The sequence below is a fragment of the Astatotilapia calliptera genome, chromosome 22 (genome assembly GCF_964374335.1).
Source record: "Astatotilapia calliptera chromosome 22, fAstCal68.1, whole genome shotgun sequence".
NCBI lineage: Eukaryota > Metazoa > Chordata > Actinopteri > Cichliformes > Cichlidae > Astatotilapia > Astatotilapia calliptera.
In genome coordinates this window covers 25,934,064-25,954,440 of record NC_137442.1, presented here as the reverse complement: position 1 = coordinate 25,954,440, position 20,377 = coordinate 25,934,064, and the positions used below count along the sequence as shown (strand labels likewise).

Genomic DNA, 20,377 nt, shown 5'->3' with positions numbered 1-20,377 from the left:
GCTGCATTTAACCTTCAGTTACTCTTTATATATTTAGGTGGGAGTCAGACCATGTTTCTTTTTAGCTGTTTGTGTGTGTGTGTGTGTCCAGGTGTTAATATGTCAATATGTCAATAAGTCAAAGCATTTAAACCAGGATATACAGTCATCCAAAACACAATAAATCTGAGCTGACAGTCACTGAAGCTTTTCTTTATGTTTACATTAGTTAACAGTTGCTGAAATCAAAGGCTAAGGCCCTCACTTCACTCTGTCTTCACTCAGGAAGAAAATCCGCTGAGACCGTCATCCTGCATCCTTCCATTGGGGTACTTCAGTTCTTGTACAGCTCCACTTTTCATATATAATAAATCCCATAACATGAGTCTGCACATGAAAATGGGTGTCTGTGTGTGTGATTTTATTTCACATGAAATGTTCTCATTTCCTGATCAGATTACAATCAGACTGTCCACTCAGTCTCTCAGCTACAAAGACTGAGACTGGAGATTTGAATCTGAGCTGCTAATCAATCACTGATGGAGTCGTGTTCTCTGTCCTAATATATTGATGACTGATTCATTATTAAGGCATATTGAGTGCTCAAGTACAGTAGAAAAGCGCTTTAGATGAACCGGTTCAGTTACACAGGCGCAGAGTGTGACGCAGATATATATATATATATATATATATATATATATATATATATATATATATATATATATATATATATATATATATATATATATAGATAGATAGATAGATAGATAGATAGATAGATAGATAGATAGATAGATAGATAGATAGATAGATAGATAGATAGATAGATGCCAGAACATATGAAGGACGTTCGGCTCTTTGATTAATGAAGTTCTTTGGCATCTTCAGGAAACAGGAAGTTCACATAAACCAACAAATGACAAAAACGGCGGGGCCATGTTAGTGACGCCACTGTCAAAGGGGCGGGGATTCTCTCTGCGGTCTGTTGTTGTTGTTCGGCTCGACGGAAGCTAAAAGCTAACAGCTTCGCACGGAAATGCGCTCACACATACTATCAGATCGACACTACTGCTGCTGACTCGGTGCCGGTCCCGTGAGCTCGGATTGACCCGGTTCGGGCCCCCCGCTCCGGGTCGGATGACTCTGTCCCGTTAGCATGTTGAAGCTAACGGGCCGGTGTTCTTAGTGTCAGCCTGTTAGTCGGCAGCTAGCGGCCCTTTGTTTGCGAGCTAACCGAGGTTCTTCGCAGGATGCGGACCAACCTTGTTAACGTCCCGTTTAGCGGCTCGTGTCTGTGTTAATTGAATGCCGGGTTTATCGGTGAGATCCGTTATCCTCGGTAGCCGCTCGGTTCGGAGCCGAGGTCTGCTAACAGCTGACATGCAGCGCTCAGCCCTGTGACCTTGGACTCTTCACCATTATCTTCATCATAACATCAGGGTTAGCATGGCCCTCAGAACAGACTGCAGGCAGGGTGTGGTTTGCCTGCTCCTCCTCACAGGTAAGTGCAGACTGACCTGTTGTCAGGTGTGTACACTTATGTTTTGTTCTGATGACGCCGGGTCCTGTCTCTTTAAGACTTCCCCCCTTTCCTGAAAACCTACTTTGTCCTGAATAAAGTGCGTCTGGAAGACTGCAGAAGGGCAGAGCTGTACTACTGTAACCATACAAGGACAAAGTATTACAAGCTAGTGTTACTTAATTTAATGTTTAACATAGACATGTGGCAGGAAGTGATTGTGGGCACTTACCAGTCTAAGTTAATAGCCTTCCAGGATTAACTGTCACCCAGATTTTATATCCCAAAAACCTGGACCTGAATCTGTTATATTTCACAGTACAGCTCTTGCTATATCAGTGTGTGCTCAGGGCCCCACAGTGCGTTACTGCAGCATCCAATCTGCTCCAAATCCACCAGTAGAGAAAGCGGAAGTACAATGGAGAGGCAGATGTGGAAGGAGGAGACCATCTAGTAGTGACAGCTGCAAATGGCTCTTACAGATTTCTTTACATTCGGTCTGCTGTGATCTGTTGACAGGTGTCACTACAGCCATTACTCCTTTTTTCTGTGTAGTAACCATAGCAGTTGGAAGATATCAATCAGTTTCTATTAAAGCTTGAAGATGTTGAGCATGGTTCAGTAATAATAACAATCATGATAATGAAACGGTCTATGTAAGTGATCAGGGCTTCACAAGTATCTTAACAGGGACCATCTTCTCTTAACCACTTTGGGCTGGAGTCAGAATGACACGCAGGTACACCTGACTAGGTCCTGTCCACCGCAGGGCTAGCACTTACCACCAATAAGAATCACCAGTTGACCGGCAAGCTCTTCTTTAGTCTGTAGGAGAACAGATACCACAGAAAGGACAGGAAGTCTGATCCTTTTTCCTTAACAGCTGTAACCCCTGCAACACCCGACCTCAGACTGCTTTATGACACAACTACACTAAAACTGGCAAAACAGCACCCGTGGTGGTCAAACATGTAACATTTGATTATCAATTGTTGAAAATTAACAATGTTGAGCATTGGCCAGCTATTTGACCCTGCAAGATTGAGCAGTCTTTAAGATGCCAAATTTTCAAAATAGAATCCTCCCATGAAGTATCATCTGCTATCTTCCTTCAGCGTTTTGTCCATCCTGTTTAACTTTTTCTTTTTTACATGTAACTTTTAATAGGAACTTGCTGGATGTAGAACACTGTGTTAAGACCACAGACAGGATAAACAATGACTAAAGCTTGTGGATGTGAAAAGCAAACCTGCATTCTTTTTTTCTAATGATCACCAAGGCCAAGTACCTGTAGTTCTTTAGTCTGTGTGAAACCTGACCCCTGACCTCCGTAGACACGTTCCCGATTCGTTTAGGGGCTCAGTCATTTGTTTGAGTGATTTAAATATGAAGTCCTGATTACTAAGGATATACTAATGACTGATTGACAGGTCAGCTGCAGCAAAAACATTCAAAGCTTCATAATATGATTGTAAACTGACTGCAAAAGTCCTTATCTGATCTTCAAAGGGGATAATCTGAGTCCATGATCTAAACATATAAAAATAAGCTGCTCATGAATCAGGGTGATCACCTGGCATACTGTCTCCTTGCATGGTTTTCCAGCTGCACAGGAGCACAGAAGAGAGCACTACGCAGGGCTGTACAGGTTGCCTAGCAGATCGTCAGATATCCTCTCCTCCTCTTTTCTCAGGAAGATTAACAAATTCCTTCCAGGCCCATAACATTCTGGTCATGTACTGTTTCAACATCTACCTTCAGGCAGACGTTTCAGATCCATAAAGACAAAAACTAACAGAATAAGGAACAGCATTGTCCAGCGGTTCATCAGCTGTACGTCAGACTGTTATCAATATGACATCACTTCTAACCATGTGTTGTTGTGATTTTCCCCCAGGATGCATTGCTGTCTCTCAGAGGAATGAAAATGTCTATGTGTCAGGGATTTCTAATGGTGAGGTCACAGTCACATCTAGACATCAGGGCAGCACTAATGGCACACACACACACACCCACAAACACAGTGTCACACTAACAGTCCAACCCTGCCCCCCCAGCCTGCAGTGATGTGGCAGAGCTCCTACGGGCATCCAGCGGTATAATCACCAGCCCCGGATGGCCCTTCCAGTATCCAGCCCGACTGAACTGCAGCTGGAATATTAGGGCGCGACCTGGAGATGCCATCACCATCAGGTACTACACTTACTGTCTCCATAGTTACAGCTGCCACACCCACATCAGGGCACATAGTGAAAAGCAATAACCACATCCTCATTTTAACCCCATCTTTGCTCTCACAATGCCCTCCCTGTTCTGTCTTTGCAGCTTCCAGGACTTTGACCTACAGGGTTCCCATCGCTGCACCTCAGACTGGATGTCCATCAGCAGCTACAGGAACCTGGATGGACTCCGGGTTTGTGGCTCTTCCTTGCCACCACCCTACATCTCCTCTCAGGACCATTTGTGGATCCACTTCCACTCGGATGACAGCCTGACGGGAAAGGGCTTCAGACTGTCATACATCAGCGGTGAGGAAACACTGTGTGCTATTGGTGATGTAACTGGAGTAGAGGCTGATGCTCTGGATAGGAAACAAGTAAGATTTGCTGTGTGTGCAGGTAAGCCGCTGGCATCCAGCTGTGATGTGGACCAGTTCCACTGCTCAAATGGGAAGTGCATCCCAGACTGGTGGCGCTGTAACTCGATGGACGAATGCGGCGACAATTCAGATGAGGAGATGTGTGTGGACTCGCCGTTCTCCTTCCAGCCCTGCAGCCTGAACCAGTTCCCCTGCCTGTCTCGCTACACCCGCATCTACACCTGCCTGCCCCACAGCCTGCGCTGCGACGGTAGCATAGACTGCCAGGTAACACGCCACCTAGGTGACCCATTGCAACTGCTCAAATGGTTCCTTGTCCACTTGCCGCTGCTGCTTATGTGACTTACATTAATGTGTCAAACAATAACAGGCAGCCGGAGTACCGAACCGGTACTCCGAGCATTCGCCCAATGCATATCCTCGGGTGCACCACTCACAGCACATGTGGGCTAATCACCACAAAGAGTTCTGCTGACTCAGATCTAACAGATTTATAAGGGTCCGTTAAGTCACCCATAGTTTGTGGTACGCCTGTGCTGCTCTGCTATCGTGAGTGTAACTTCAGCTGATCTGTTGGAGTTTATGAAATGGTCTCTTTATGATGCAGACATCATGTCAGAGCTAAAGATGAGCAGAATGCAAGCTATGGCGTTAGGATTGTAAGCATGTTTAATATGAATATAGCTGTTTATATCTTACGAGGTATTAGTATTGTACTAATGCTGTGTTTACACAACATATTGCTACAAGTCGTTACATCTATGAGAAGGAGCACCTTATGTTGAAGATTTAACCCAGTGCTTTAGAGCTCAGGTGATCGGGACTCTGCCTGGTCTCCAAAGGACACAACAATCCACTTCAGGGGTTCCTTGGGCCGGACTGCTGACCATGTCCTCAACTTGGTGTGTCACAACGTCTCTTTCAGGACCTTGGCGATGAGATAGACTGTGATGTTCCCACCTGTGGCGAGTTGTTGAGGAACTTCTATGGTTCTTTCAGCTCTCCAAACTATCCTGATTTCTACCCTCCAGGAAGTAACTGCACCTGGCTGATTGACACTGGAGACCACCGAAAGGTAACCTCTGATCCCCGAGTGTGTTTGGGTAGCAAAGGACATCAACATTCCTGATGTTGTTCCTGTCTTCTCCTGCAGGTTATTCTAAGGTTCACAGATTTTAAACTTGATGGGACTGGCTATGGCGACTATGTCAAAGTCTATGACGGGCTGGAGGAGAACCCCCGTCGCCTCCTCAGGGTGCTGACTGCCTTTGACTCCAGAGCGCCGGTCGCTGTAGTTTCATCATCCGGTCAGCTCCGAGTTCACTTCTACGCTGACAAGATCAATGCGGCCAGAGGCTTCAACGTCACCTACCAGGTGTGTTTGATTTTTGAGGTGTTGTGCAGGTGGCCGTGTTCTGTTCTATTGTTCTTGATTAAGTAGTCTTTGTGGTCCTGTTTTTAGGTGGATGGGTTCTGCCTGCCCTGGGAGGTTCCATGCGGGGGGAACTGGGGCTGTTACACCGAGCAGCAGCGCTGCGATGGGTACTGGCACTGCCCCAACGGTCGGGATGAGCTAAACTGCTCCTCTTGTCAGGAGGATGAGTTCCCCTGCTCCAGAAATGGAGCCTGTTACCCTCGGTCGGACCGCTGCAACTACCAGAACCGCTGCCCCAATGGTTCTGATGAGAAGAACTGCTTCTTCTGTCAGCCAGGAAACTTCCACTGTAAGGTACGATGGTAAGACCAGACTGGTGTGTTCTGACTTTAGTCTTTAACGATTCAAATCAAATGAGAAGCAGTAGGGTGGTCCTGTGAATCATCACAGACATATGATCTCACTCACACAATAAACTGGAGGTGAACTTTGTTTAAAGCAGGTTCCATATTCAACTTTTTGTAGATGATTGTTGGGTTTTTCTCTGTATGCATTATTTTCGGGTCTACCTTATAATATAGAGAGCCTTGAGGCGACTGTTTTTGTGATTTGGCGCTGTATAAATAAAATTGAATAGATGTAGTTTACAAATGCCTTCCAAACGCCTGACATCACAGCTAAAACATTAGAAATGCTAACCAAATAACTCCAAACACATTTCGGTTTGAGGCCGATCGCATTAAGGCAGCATCAGGACAACTTTGTGGAGTCCAAGTCACATTTCCCACATTTGTCTTTCGGTGTGTGCCATTCTGTCTAATACAGAGAAAGGCATGTTTAACATCCAGTTACAGAAGACTAGAACACTTTAACCTCTGACTGATCCCTGTGTGTCTGATCCCTTCAGAATAATCGCTGTGTGTTTGAGTCGTGGGTTTGTGACGCACAGGATGACTGTGGGGATGGCAGCGACGAGGAGAGTTGTCCTGTCATTGTTCCCACACGAGTCATCACAGCTGCCGTCATTGGCAGCCTCATCTGTGGCCTCTTATTGGTCATTGCCCTTGGTTGCACATGCAAGCTGTACTCTCTGCGCATGTTTGAGCGCAGGTAAGAATGTCAACAAATTTCTGTTCACCTCGTGCTTCTGAACTCATTGTGAGTCAAGGCTTGTGATTGGTTGTTCCAGGTCATTTGAGACCCAGCTGTCCAGAGTGGAGGCGGAGCTGCTGAGGAGGGAAGCCCCGCCCTCTTATGGTCAGCTGATTGCGCAGGGACTGATCCCACCTGTGGAGGATTTCCCAGTGTGCTCAGGGAGCCAGGTACAGTTCTTATCTCACATAGCAGGAAGCTCCTGATTAAAGTTTTTGCGCACACTCTCTCTGTACACTGAAGAATGATCATATGGTTAGGTCCAAGGTCAAATGGAGGTTAAATAGCACCTTATTAAAGGTGACTCTATGTGGTCCTCAGGGACTTCAGGTAGATCCAGTTTGAACTGGTTCTCTCGTCTCTATCCTCAGGCTTCTGTCCTGGAAAATCTTCGTCTGGCGGTCCGCTCTCAGCTTGGCTTCACATCCCTCAGGCTGCCTTCCTCTGGTCGTCGTAGCAACCTGTGGCGTCGCCTCTTTAATTTCTCACGGTCCCGGCGCTCAGGTTCTTTGGCTCTGGTCTCTGCAGACCTGGAGGACAGCGCTGGCACTGGCAGCACCGGAAGCTCCGGCTCAGACCTGTTGTCTCCAGACTCGGATGACACAGACACTGAGGGCGAGCGAGGGCGAGGCATCAGTGCAGTGGGTGGACCTGTTGCACCCCTCCCCCAGAAGACCCCGCCTCCCTCCGCTGTAGAGGCTGTGCTTTCGGTGACACCTTCTGTGACCCTGACATCTGGCCGAGACAATGACAGGCCTAGAGAGGCCCTGCCCCCATCCAGCCCTGTCACTATAGTAACCTCCAGTCCAGATCCCGAATGTCACAGTGACACCTCTGACCTCCCTGCCCCAGCTGCCTCTGCCCTGCAGCGCCTGGCCCAAAACCTGCACCGCTTAGCTAGAAATCTGACAAGAACAAGTCAGAACCAGCAGAGCCAGACCTGGACCAATCATAGCCCACTGCACCAGCTGGAGACAGGAAGAGGTGGGGTTGAAGTCACAGAGCGACGGGGGAGTGGAGAGGAAGACGAAGATGTGGAGCTCCTGATCCCCATCTCTGACTCAGACTCCTCTTCCTCGTCCTTGCTTGTCAGCGACATCCGACAACCTCTGCTCGAGTCATACCCCTCCTCCACCGTGAACCATGCCCCCCGCCATCACAATGGGAACAGTGGTCGAGGAGGGCGGGATGGCCCCTGTGAACACTGCGGAATGGTCCACACAGCTCAGATCCCTGATGCTTGCCTGGAAGCGACTGGCAAAACAGAGAGCAGTGATGATGAGCTGCTGCTGCTGTGCTAACAGGCTAACTGAAAGGCTAACGCTAGCCCTACTCCTTCAGTGTTCTAACTACACTAAGTGCAGCTGTAAGCCTGTCAGTTAGCATGTTAACAACATGCTAACTGACAGGATAGCACTGCACAATGCCACACAACTCACTCCTCAGACACTCAGAGGGGTGGGATTATTATATTATAGCACCCTAGCTGGATCAGTGATGTCAAAGGTAAACAAACTGAGTGATGTCACAAATTGAATTTTATTTGGTACGACTTTAAAAACAGTCCCTCTGTTTCCCGGTCTGTCTGTTAAGGTACTGCCCACCTCATGGTACGACTGAATTGTAGAGCTCCCAAGCAGGAGAGGGTCATTGACTGTTGGAGGCAGCCAAACGCTTCTTCTAAGGCCAGGCCACATATAGCCCTTCCCCAAAAAAGTTCAGTTGGCATTTCCTTTACTCTCATTGGTCCTTATTTCAGTCACTGACATCAGAGTTCAGGTTATTTCCTTTGGTACTGCACACAAACTGAGGAAGAGCTGAGTTCAACAGGTTCTCCTGTCGCCTGCAGTCACTTGAGAGTGGTGCCAAGTACGAAGGAATATTAGGGCCACATTAGGCAAAAACATATATATATATATATATTATTGATTATTTAGATAATAAACTCGTAATTTTGAGAACAGTCAAAACGTGGAAGTCACATTTTCAATACAAACTGCCACGGCGTCTATACCCTCTACAAAATGCCTTGTGTAGCTGAGTTAGTGAAATGACTTCAGAATTGATTTTCATTATAGAAACTTGTTTCTCTTTTAGCTCATAAACAAAATGACACTGAAGAGATGGTGCCAGAAAGCTGCATCTGGTCAGAAGGAAAAAAATACACAAACTTGAAAGAGTGGGTCGGATTTGTGCAAAATGAAATGGCTGGCAATGGACAGATGCAAAGATACCAATGGTTGTATCACAAAACACAATAAGACGGATCATCTGTTTGTTTCACTAACTTATCTACACAAGCCATTTTATAGAGGATATGGGAGCCGTGGCAGTTTTTTGGCTTGAAATAACTGTAATCTCCACATTTTGACTATTTAAAATTTTAAATACTATTTCAAGTTTGAGCTTACATTTCAACTTTAATCTAAAAATGGACACTTTTTTTTTTTTATTAATGTGACCCTAACACTTCATCCTATTCAAGAGACGCTGGATGATTAGGTCAAATATTTGGTGTTTTGAGTAGGTGAATGTTCATTGGCTATTGACGGTAAAGCACAATGTGACATGTTCAACAGTTGAGTTTGATTTTAGAACCAGACCTAAATTATGTGACCCTCATGTCCAGTTCAAAGAAAAGGAAAGTCAAAGGTCAGTGTTTACAGCTCACATGGGACCTGAAGGGTTTGGTACAGCGGAGGATCAGAACTCGAGTCAGACTTACCTGAATTATAAAGGTTTTGTAGCCCCGCCCATCGTCACTACTTCTAGACTGAAGCCATTTCTGATGTTTGTTACAGTTTTTGGTACTCAGCTGACCTTGTGTGTGTGTGTGACTATGTATATTTATTATTATTATTATTATTATTCATGATGTGGTTATTATTGTTGTAGTTATTATTCTTGTTGTTGTGGTTTTGCTGTTTTCTGGCCTGCATGAATTTGGCCATTTCGTGTTTTTCTTTGTAGTTAAAAACTGATAAACTGCACTAAACATTAAAGGTTCACCTCCAGTGTCTCTTGTATTCTTTTTATTTTGCTCAGCTTTCCACATGAACGAACATAAAGGTAAAGGTGAAAAAAAAGTAGGTAATTCAGAGCAAGCAAGTGAACTTAGCTCCTGTCAAATGTGTCAAATATCAATTTTATTTATTTAGAAAAATTTTATTATTTCACTATTTTATGACTGCATGCTCAGTGCACGCTGTTTATTTGTAAGGTGACGTTAGAGCTGTGAAACTGAATCAATTTAATCATTAAAGCTTAAATCACTGCATTTTGCCACAGATCAAAGTAAAATGAATTCGATTGATTGAACACAGGTGCTGAGCTGTCAACTGATCGGTACTTGGTGTTGGCTTTGATCAGGTAGGGGAACATGCTGAACTGATGTGGTGTATCCAAATGCATAGTGAGAGTGCACTGACAACACCTAGCAGAGGCCCCTAAGACTCCTACCTCCAAAAAGCTTTGATTGCATTCCAAGGGAGCCTGGGGACACAGTCCATGTGGATTCAGTGGACTCAGCCCTTTGTCACCAATACTGTTCATAGTTTTTAATGAACAGAATATCTGGTTTTGCCAGATGGTGGACAGTGGTCTCCGCTTCATTTGCCTTGGGATTTTATCTATGCTTTTTGCAGATGATGTGGTTCTGTTGGTTTCATCAAGCAGGTGACCTGCAGCTTGAGCTGGAGCAGTTCGCATCCAAATGTGAAGTAGTGGGAATGAGAATCAGCACCTCCTTGTCCAAGTCTAGGAGTGCCCAGGAGTCCAGGTCAGGTACGAGTTAATTTCCCAGGTGGCAGAGTTGAAGTATCTTGGGGTCATGGTCACAAAAGAGTGGAGAATGAAGTGTGAGAGCTACCAGTGGATTGGGGGCAGTGTCCGCAGTGACGTGGCTGCTGTATTGATCTTTTGTAGTGAAGAGAAGCGAATTTTGATTTACTCGTCAATCTATATTATTACCCTTACCTATGGTCACAAGCTCTGGGTAGTGACAAAAAGAATGAGATTGCAGATATAAACAGCAGACACTTGATTGCAGTTGTTGCTGCTATGGGTGGCCCAACCAGTCATTAGTTATAGGGAATCAGTCCCACTCATAACCACTGTTAGCAGTATCAAATGAATCACCTACAACCACTTTCCAAGTGCCTCACTACAATACTACAGAGTACTAGAAGTGTGGTGCGCATCAAAATATTTATATTTTATACACAGTGTGTGCAACGACTGCAGCCTTTAAACTTGTGATTAAAATACTGTCTGCAAACATCAGTCCAGATGTCACCACATTACTTTTCTGATACTTCTAGTTAAAAGAACAGGGTGATTAAAATAATAGCTGTCAGTTCTCTCATTATTTATATTACTGCCCTCTGCCAAGATTGAAGAGGACACTATTGATTTCATTTTGTTTATTATTATTTATCTTTAAAATCTGATCGCTTAGATTTCTGAATCTAAAGAATGAATGCATTTAAATTAGGAACTGCACACCTAGCTTTTAAAAGTCTGGTAAAGTATGAGTACCGTTTTTAAGTGTTGTAACACCCTGTTAAAGATCACATAAGAAACACACCACATCTCATTTTATATAGTACATTGTTGAAATTATAAACTATATATTCCAGTTCCGCTTATCAGTCATTTTTCACTGATATCACTGATAAACCAGTTGTGAAATTCACCTGGAAATGTTTTTAACAAACTGTTTCTTGTTTTTGTACAATTTATCAGCAGCTGTGGAGAGATGTATTTGAATATCTTCTGTTCCACTTTTCCTAACCTGGAAATCCTGACAAGGACACAAACCTCAGTGCTTATCATAGACGTTACATCCTCCGTGCAGCAAATCCACAGAGAGATCAGTGATCGGAAATCTACCCCTTTATGGCAGCTAAAGTTTGCATTCTTTGAAAAATGCTGGATCATATATGATTTGTCTGAGACCTAAGCTTGTGGTGAACATGCCCCATCACACCTCTACTGACTTCACCAACAGTACAGAGATTCTGTGCTTAAGTAGAAGTACAAATACTTCTGTTAAAAATACACCAGTAAAAGTTGAAGTACTGATTTAACTTCTTTACTTTAGTAAGTAAAAGTAAAAACGTACAGGCTTTGAAATGTACTCAGAGTAAGAAAGTAAAAAGGAGTATGTTTCTATTTCTGTGCAAAGCTAACTGAATCTTGTGCTAACATAGTGATAAAATATTATCAGTAGATGGAAAAGAAACTTTAGTCGAACTTTTTTCATTCCGATTATGCTCAGCCTGATTCTGAGGAAAAAGAATGATAATAAAAACTATATATCTATTTTCTGTTGCCAACACTGTAGAGGATGACTTTGCCTCTAAATAGGAAAGTGTGTAAAGACGGGGGAACCCTGAAATTGGTTGTAACAGCTCGGTGTGGGTAAAGGAATCACAACTCACAATAATTTTTATTTCTATTCTTTTTGAATCTCCGCTACATTTGTTGTCACCTAACTCGGTGCACGGTGGCTGTGGTTTCATTGTCACTGTTCTTTACTTTAAACCTATCACAGTACAGTAAACTAACCAGTTTATCTTGCACTAACCTGCAGCAGTCCTCCTTAGTTTGATAAGTAAAAAGTAGTCAGTAAAAACTACTGAAGTAGAGATAACTGAAAATTGTACTTATGTTGCTACAGTAATGAAGTATTTGTCCTTTGTTACTTCCCACCTCTGCAAAGGATAACAGTTTGCCGCTTCTGGACTGTGCTGTGTGCATTAAGGAGGATGGAAGCTTCAACACTGAAGTTCACTGGAGGCCCAAACACACAGACAAGAACCTCTGAAACACAAACTTGTCCTAATAGGACATTGCAACACCAAGCAGAAAATCTTCAGCTGCAACTTCATTAACAATGTTAACAAAGTGTGGAGTGATTTCAGAACCATCCTGGGCCATAAGCAACAGAGCCTGTAAGGGACACAAAAGTGGGCAAATGAACTGGATCACTTTTTCAGTAGATGTGATCTGCCCCCTGTCAGGTTTGGCCCCACTGTGTAACTTCTAAAACCTTATGATGCTACTACAGCCCATGGGCTCAAGATTTGCCAGACACCAAATATTTGAACACTTCAGAAAGGAACGACTACGACGCTTTCTAAGATTTGAATAAGTACCATTACTTTGTAGCTAGTCACCAGGTAGCACAGCATTATATTCCAGGTACCCGAAATTAAGTAATCCTACAAACATTGTTTAGTTTCGGTCTTCATTTTTTTTGCCAGAAATTTTAGTCGAGTTGCCCGTTTTATTTTTTTTATGTAAATCCCTCAGTCAGAACATGGCATATCATGTTTGGATCCAGAAGTGGCTAGTGAAATCAGACCACAAGAGGTGTATAGCAACACAGTGAGAATCGGTTTTGCAAACCAGTAAAGGCTCTCATCCCACGATGCTTTAAATCCTTCACCCGGATGCAGCTGGATCCAAACCTGAACTCCTACTCCAGCTATCTATTCAGTTCAGTTTTATTTATACACAGCTAAAACACAACAACAGTTCACCAAATGGAGAACGCTGACCCAGTCTTTTAATCCGAGTCAAACACCAGGGAGCCAAAAATCATGACTTTGCATCTCCATGACTTTGCATACAGGTAAACAGAGAGAATACAGAAAAGATAACAGACGTTATAGCTCACTTGCTAATTGGAAGGTGAGTCAATCATTGGCTGCTCTAGTCTGCATGCCAAATATCATTGGGCAAGATACTAACCCCAAGTTGCTCTCTGATGCATTGGCGTGTGAATGTTAGATAGAATGCAATCAAGCAAAGAAAAAAGTGCTTGTGTGAATGGGGCATGTTGCAGAAAGCGCTTTGATTGCTCAAGTACAGTAGAAAAGCATTTAAGAACCAGTTTATGTAGCATTTACCCATAGAGTAGTAGGATCTTTTAGATACACCAGGGTCAGCGGTGCAATAGAACTTGTAGAACCTAATGAACTCTTGCTTCAGAAATAGTGAGTCAGCTACAGGCGAACTTTTAAAGACCCCAAAACATTTTAATGTGTAGAAGCTCACAGTCACCTTTGTAAAAATCACAGAACCAGTGTTCTCAGTAATATCATCAGAACCTTGTAAAACCAGAGTTATGTACCTAACTTGATCATAATGTCCTAAACAGAAACACAGAGATTGTTTAAGAATCTTTATTTTGAAGTTTTAGACAACATTCTCATGTTCTCACAGTCTGGCATGGTCTTACATATTTTCATGCTCTCACATGTTGTCATGTTTGTGGTTCTCATGTTCTTTTGTTTTCACGTTTTCATGATTTTACTGGTTGGTGTGGTGTTTTTCTTCGATGGAGTTTATGTTCTAATGTTTTTGTCATTCCATGCATAAACATAAAGAAGCCCCCTCTATGTTCCTGTGTCTCCATGAATACTATCACATAACTCAATCTTGTGGGTTCCTGACGTGTCTTTAACAGTCGTATGACTTCCAAGGAGCTGCTGTGATTAGCTGGCAGCTGGAGGTCACATGGCCACTCCTTTCTTTACCCAGCATCCTTTGTTGAGTGTCTCCCCCCGCAGTGGGCGGATCAGGAATAGCACCTTCCTCATCGTCCTAGTGACATCATCATGAATTGTCATCTCTGTGATGTCATCATGCAGCATGCAGCAGCAGAGGATTCTGAGACTTTGTTTTAGGGCCCATCCTGTAACGTGTCTATGACCAATCAGCCATGCCTCCTGATGCTAAGACTTGCTACCTTCTGTCTCCTTATTGGTCAACGGCGCCAACGCAGGATCCACTAATGAGGTGGCAGGAAACAGTTTGAACCAGCCAATTACCATATTGGACAGGTCCAGATCATCCAATAGAATCTGGGCAGCGCCCATGAATGATTTATGGTCCATCCGACCGTAGTCACCCCAGACGATGATCTGCAGAGAGAGGAGAGGGGGAGATCCTTAGTGACATCACACACATGAAGGTGTGTTTTTTTTTCTTTGTAGATGACACTGTGAGTGTTGCAGCATTTTCCATAATTTTTTTTTCTTTGCTGTTTTCTTCATTGTTGTAGATATTAATTGTATCTTTCTGAGGTTCATTATCTAATGAACCTCAGAAAGATACGATTAATATCTACAACAATGAAGAACCTGACTCGAGACACCGAGTCAGTTTTTATGAACCATGGATACCAGTAGGTTTCCTCTGTTCTCAAAGTCCTCATGATCTCGGTCCCCATGTTCTTTTTAAACCTCCCAAAAGGCTGATTTTGTTTATCTAGACTTGTGACTTCTTCAGTCTCAGCTGACTGCAGTACGGGATCACTAAAGGTTTTCACTTAGGCAGAAGTTGTCCTTCTCTTCTGATTTGCCTGGAGCATTCTTTAAAGCCTTCCCAGCTTTGACAAATGTCCAGCTGGGATAATCACATTTACTTGGGGCCTTTTTGAAATGATTTTCTTCTGCTTCCCTGGCCACTGTATCTGTGGGGACGGTGTTTGCTCTGTGATTATGGTACACATCAACCTAAATATCCCCCGTTACTGATCTCAAAGTCTAAGAAGGCTAACTTGTTATTTTTCATGTGGCTCTGAGGCGACCATATCCTGGGGAACTTGATGTGTTTGTCCACTGAGACATTCTAACGCACTTTGGCAAGGATTGCCTAAAGCTAGTACCCGAGCACAAGCAAACAGCATGTAAGATGGCTGAATACAGAAACCACCAAGGATTCGGCCTCAGATGCAGACAAAACAGGATTACTTCTAAAAGTCTGCAAATTAGATCTTCAGTTAAGAGCCTCTGAGCTACAAAAGCAACAAAAATACACCAGAAGGCCAGCTGCTCAATGAATGGGTAAGACAAACATTTTTTTAATAATTTCCCCTAGGATTCAATAAAGTATTCTGATTCTGATTTTACCATCAACATGCTAAAATCAAAAGGGGAGTAGAGCCGACAAAGACTTACTATGGTTCTAGAGCAGGGCTGCCCAATCCCGGTCCTCGAGAGCTACTATCCTGCAGCTTTTAGATGCATCCCTACTCCAACACAGCTGAATCAAATGAATGGCTTGTTATCAGGCCTTTGCCAAACATGATGGCATGCTGAAGAGGTAACCAAACCATTTGATTCAGCTGTGTTGGAGTAGGGATGCATCTAAAAGCTGCAGGACGGTAGCTCTCGAGGACCGGGATTGGGCACCCCTGTTCTAGAGAATACCCTTCGAGAGGTGTTTGAATTCACTGAGAAGGCTCGTCTAGCACAGAATGTCCTCAGCGGCCAGAAGAGAGAAGGATGCCACACTGAGGGTGTGGACAAATCAGTGAAAGATTTGTCAATTTCTGACAAAAAATGTTATCAAAATCTTGTCAATTTGACAACTCACACAAGCGGAGAAAAACATCCTTGCAAAAAGGTTGAACTTTGCTGTGATGCCAAGACAAATCCCCCTAGTGGAACTGATCACAGCCACAGAATTAGCAATTCGAAGCAACAATATTACAGATGTGGACGAAAGTTTCGGCCTGTCTCAGCAATGCAAAGCCCCCAGCATCCAACATCAGCACGGAGGAGGGGAAGTAATGACAAAATTATCATCCTACCAGCAGATAAGGGTTAGTGCACGGTTTAGCTAAACTTGAAAGACTATCATGTGAAAATTTTGTCACTACTCACTGTGATAAAAATACTTATGAAACTCTGAAACGAGACCCAGGTAGTGGTTACAGGAAGATGGTGACTGAAGCAGTTGTTATTGTCACATACAATGTTCACTACTACAGGCAGAAACATGGGTATGCCATGAGTTACCCAATTTCATCTATTGTGGCCAACTTTTATATGGGGGAAATATAAAAGAGGGCTCTGTTATCCTACCCTGGAACACGACAAAGTAATTAGTTCAGGTATGTGGAATACACCTGGGTTAAAATCAAATCTCAGGATGTACCATAATTCACTGATTATGTTAACCTCAGTGGACAAACACATCAAGTTCACCATGGAGGATATGAAAATGACAGGCTAGCCAGCTTAGACTGTGAGATTTCCATCAGTAATAAGGGAAATTTAAAAGTTATTGTGTACTGTAATCCATTACATACAGATCAGTACTCATCATCCACTTGAGCACAAACTGAGTGTGATCAGGACACTAGAGCACAGACTAAACACCATCCCCACAGATGCGGTGGCCAGAAGAAGATCATATCAAGAAGGCCTTGAGTAAATGTGGTGATCCAGGAGAGAAGGACAACTGCTCCCTAAGCGAAAACCTTTAGTGATCAAGTGTCGGGAGTATTGGAACAGCTGAGATGCATTTTCTCTAAACACCACATCTCTCTCTCTCTGGGGAGCAGCTTTTGCTCTGACTTATGATTGCTGCACTGTTGTGCCAAAGCAGGTGGTCTCATTAGTAATATGAATGGAGCTTTGAGTGCAGGTAAGACATCAGAAGGAGTATCCAGAGTGCAGGATCGCCAGTGAAATGAAGGCCAAAGTAGATGGTCTTCAATTCTGGGAACAAGGATTACTCGAAAAGCACATAGTATGAACTGAAAGCAGGGCGGAGAAGGTGTAAATATACATACAGGGAGACCAAACGCCAACTGAATAACATCAAAGGCATGTGGGGGGGGGATGAAGTTGATTACCGGCCTCAAAGTGATCAGCAGCTGCGGGGGCAGTCTGGACAGAGCCAGTGAACTGAATCTGTTTTTCAACAGGTTCAATAGTGAACCCTCTGTTGTCCCTGCTCAAATAGTATTAATCTTAACACCCCCTCCTCCACTCAACTTGGACGTTCAGAACGCCCCACCCACATTCTATCCTAGATTCCTCTTCATACACACATTGCTATGACTGCTAGCCAGATGAGGAGTGGAGTTGCTTCAGCCTCTTTGTGTAGAGGCTGGAGCAACAAAAGAAGGGCTGCAGGCCCTGATCCCAGGGTCCTGTAATCCTGTGCTGTCCAGCTGTCTGGCATCCTGCAGTATCAGTACATATATAATTACCTGTAGAACTTTGCCCTCAGGGTTTTCTTCAAACTGCAGCTGTTGCTGATAAAGAGGGTCAAGGGTTTTCCTTGCCAGACGAGTTCTTCTCTTCAACAGACACTTTCCATTATCCATTAGATACACCTTCACATAAGGAGCTGCAAAACACACACACACACACACACACACACACACACACACACACACACACACACACACACACACACACACACACACACACACACACACACACACACGAGCTGTTTCACAGATCATAACCCATGACTACTAAACCTTTGTACTGCGATGGTTGTGTGCAGTAGTATTCAAGTGTGAAAATTTGTGGACTTCGCTTAAAGGTCGGGCCTGTGCCAGGAAACCAGCTAATTTAAGGGAATTCTGCAAAGATGAGCAGCCAAATATGCATCCAGAATTATGCTAGAAGCGTAATGATGGCTAACAAAAGCATTTGGTTGAGTTGCAACTTCCTAAGTTGCAATTTTCTGTCTGTGTGGATTATTAAAAATCCAAAATATATTAAAGATGTATGCTGTTCAATAATTCCACATTGGAAAAAATGTGGAATGATTGGAAAAGTTGGAAGAAACATTAAAAGAATTACCTTGACACAGAAACTTGCGACCAAAAATTACATGAAAGTAATGAGCGCTACTGAGAAAATTAAAGCATCGAAGAGGTTTTAATTTTCTGGTGATGCGTAAAACTGAAAAGCCCTAATACTTGTTAGCACAACACAAGTAGTTGTGCTAGCTTTCAGCTAAGCCCTTATATTATTAATGAGGAGCAGAAAGCAGTTCATCTTTGAGGAAGAATGAAGAACTCCAGCACTGCATGATCCACAATACAAGACACCTCCAAAAAATGTATATATATTTCTAAACTATTTCAGATTTATTAATCAGAAATGAGTCCATAATAAAAGTGTAGTCACACATCTCTGCATCACCACAGCTCAGGTTCATGGAGTTTCTTGTCTCAGATCTGTCACAATGCTCCAAGTATCTCAGATTAATATAGGTTCTGACTTTACATTTAACACTGACTTTAATAAACACCTTGTAAACAATGGCATTGTGAGCATTTCCACAAGTAACACAGTTAATGCGGAGCTTGAGTACGTGAAAGGTCAGGTTCTGAGAGTAAATCATGTTTGGGATCTTTTGCTCTTTGTACAGCTCAGCTGGAAGACAGAATTCAGGTTGTAACAAAGCAGCTCTCATCTGGATGAGAGACTGAATGAGATACAATACACGAGGCAGGAGAGAGCTGAGAGCAGCATGGAGGAACTGATTAAGTTCACGTTCTTACACTAGAGTGTACTAGGTAGAGTGTATTTGTAGTCAAGTGTGCATTGTGTATAGCTTTGTCACCTGGAGTGTTCTTGTTGCCTTGTTTACCCACAAGCCCCCGGGCTCGGATAACCTCCACGTCCAGACGCTCCTTCCTGTACACCATCCCGATCTGGATGTCACCTAACCAAAAGAAAGCCAATCAGAGGAGAGATTTTACTGAAACACAACCGCACGCTTTCATGGGCAGAAAGTGGTATTGTATTTTAATATGATTTATTAACACACACATTTGTCCAGATTACATAAATCTGAATTAATGAGTTTGTATGTTGGTAGGTTGAAATACATAAAAACAATGACATTTTTATTCATGCTAACCCATGGGGGGCGTGGCCAATGTCTGCCGTCCAGCCAGCTGGGCGGGGCCTAATCCTTCAAGGAAACCAGTGAACTGTTTGTCTGATGCAAGTTTTACTCCTGGAAATATAAGCCTGACCAGACAGAAAGAAAAAAAGAAAAAGAAAATATCCGACATGTTAGATGGCAACCCCAGGGAAATGGGAAGTGTTTAAGTTCAATGTGAGAATAAATACACATTAAAGGGGATTGACAGATTGAGGGGTAGAAAAAATAGGGAAAAGGGTGAAAGGGAAGACTAAAAAAGGAGGGAGTGACTAAATGAGCAATTAAAAAAGGAGGTTAAAAATTGCACTCAGGAAAAACTAAATTCAAAGTTCAGAGAGAAAAAAGTAGAAGTAGAACTGTAACTATGTAGAACTGCCTTCTTTCATCTAAACAATACTGAGTGAAAACAAGAAGCCTTCATTCCACTTTGTTCTAGCTCCTCTGTGTTTATATAGCACAGGTGCAGCACATCATATTTAGTCTTCCCTCTCCCTTAGTTTGTCTTTTGTCCTCCCTTCACTCCAAAAGGTCATAGCAGATGGCTGCCTCTCCCCGAACCTGGTTCTGCTAGAGGTTTCTTCCTGTTAAAATGTGGTTTTTCTTCCCTGCTGTTACCAAGTGATTGTTCACAGGGGGTTGTGTCATTGTTGAGTTTTTCCCTCTGCTATCACAGATTATTGCTATCATAAAGTACCTTAGGAAAACCCTTGCTTTAAATGAGTGCTGTATGAATAAAGTTTAACTAAACAGAGAATACAAGATAAAAAGAGTAGAAAGAGGAGTGATTCGTACGCTCCAGGTTTTGGGTCCTCGGCATCTGGGTCTCGACTCGGCTGTCTGGTGAAACGAGCTTTAAACTCGATGGCCAAACCGGTTTCAACACTTCTCTGAACGGGAAGTCTCACCACCTTCTTCTTCTTCTCTTCCTCTGTAAGGATGGAAGAAGAAAGAGAAAAGAAGCAGAATAAGTTGTTACAAGAGCATAAACAGCCAGAGACTAATCAGAGCCCTGGACAGGGTGCTCTGTGACTCATATTGG

The 20,377-nt window shown here is 43.3% G+C and overlaps 2 protein-coding genes across 26 annotated transcripts in view; one reads left to right on the top strand and one right to left on the bottom strand.

The window, feature by feature from the left end:
• The first annotated feature begins 912 nt into the window (after positions 1-912).
• On the top strand, positions 913-9,643 carry lrp12 (low density lipoprotein receptor-related protein 12). Its single transcript, XM_026156226.2, has 11 exons — positions 913-1,480; positions 3,396-3,452; positions 3,556-3,691; positions 3,824-4,026; positions 4,117-4,364; positions 5,023-5,172; positions 5,251-5,472; positions 5,560-5,826; positions 6,380-6,582; positions 6,662-6,794; positions 6,996-9,643. Exons 1-11 carry the CDS (start codon positions 1,426-1,428, stop codon positions 7,923-7,925), a joined length of 2,604 nt encoding a protein of 867 aa, XP_026012011.1. The 5' UTR covers positions 913-1,425; the 3' UTR covers positions 7,926-9,643.
• A 4,157-nt stretch (positions 9,644-13,800) lies between these two features.
• Positions 13,801-20,377, bottom strand: part of LOC113014581 (regulating synaptic membrane exocytosis protein 2-like) — a 63,242-nt gene continuing 56,665 nt past the window's right edge. For all 25 annotated transcript variants that reach the window (XM_080296523.1, XM_080296537.1, XM_080296534.1 and 22 more), the window contains 5 exons: positions 20,131-20,266; positions 19,312-19,424; positions 19,012-19,113; positions 17,639-17,778; positions 13,801-14,555 (listed from right to left, as the gene is read on the bottom strand). In XM_080296523.1, the coding sequence (XP_080152649.1) occupies positions 14,367-14,555; positions 17,639-17,778; positions 19,012-19,113; positions 19,312-19,424; positions 20,131-20,266 (680 nt within the window). In that variant the 3' untranslated portion in view covers positions 13,801-14,366. The remainder of the gene's footprint in view (positions 14,556-17,638; positions 17,779-19,011; positions 19,114-19,311; positions 19,425-20,130; positions 20,267-20,377) is intronic.

What these genes read in the sequence shown, in the direction of transcription:
- lrp12 (XM_026156226.2), top strand. Translation starts at nt 1,426, where the DNA reads ATGGCCCTCAGAACAGACTGCAGGCAGGGTGTGGTTTGCCTGCTCCTC. An exon ending in GGAGATGCCATCACCATCAG is followed by an intron (nt 3,692 to 3,823) that starts GTACTACACTTA and finishes CTGTCTTTGCAG; the next exon opens with CTTCCAGGACTTTGACCTAC. An exon ending in ACACTGGAGACCACCGAAAG is followed by an intron (nt 5,173 to 5,250) that starts GTAACCTCTGAT and finishes CTTCTCCTGCAG; the next exon opens with GTTATTCTAAGGTTCACAGA.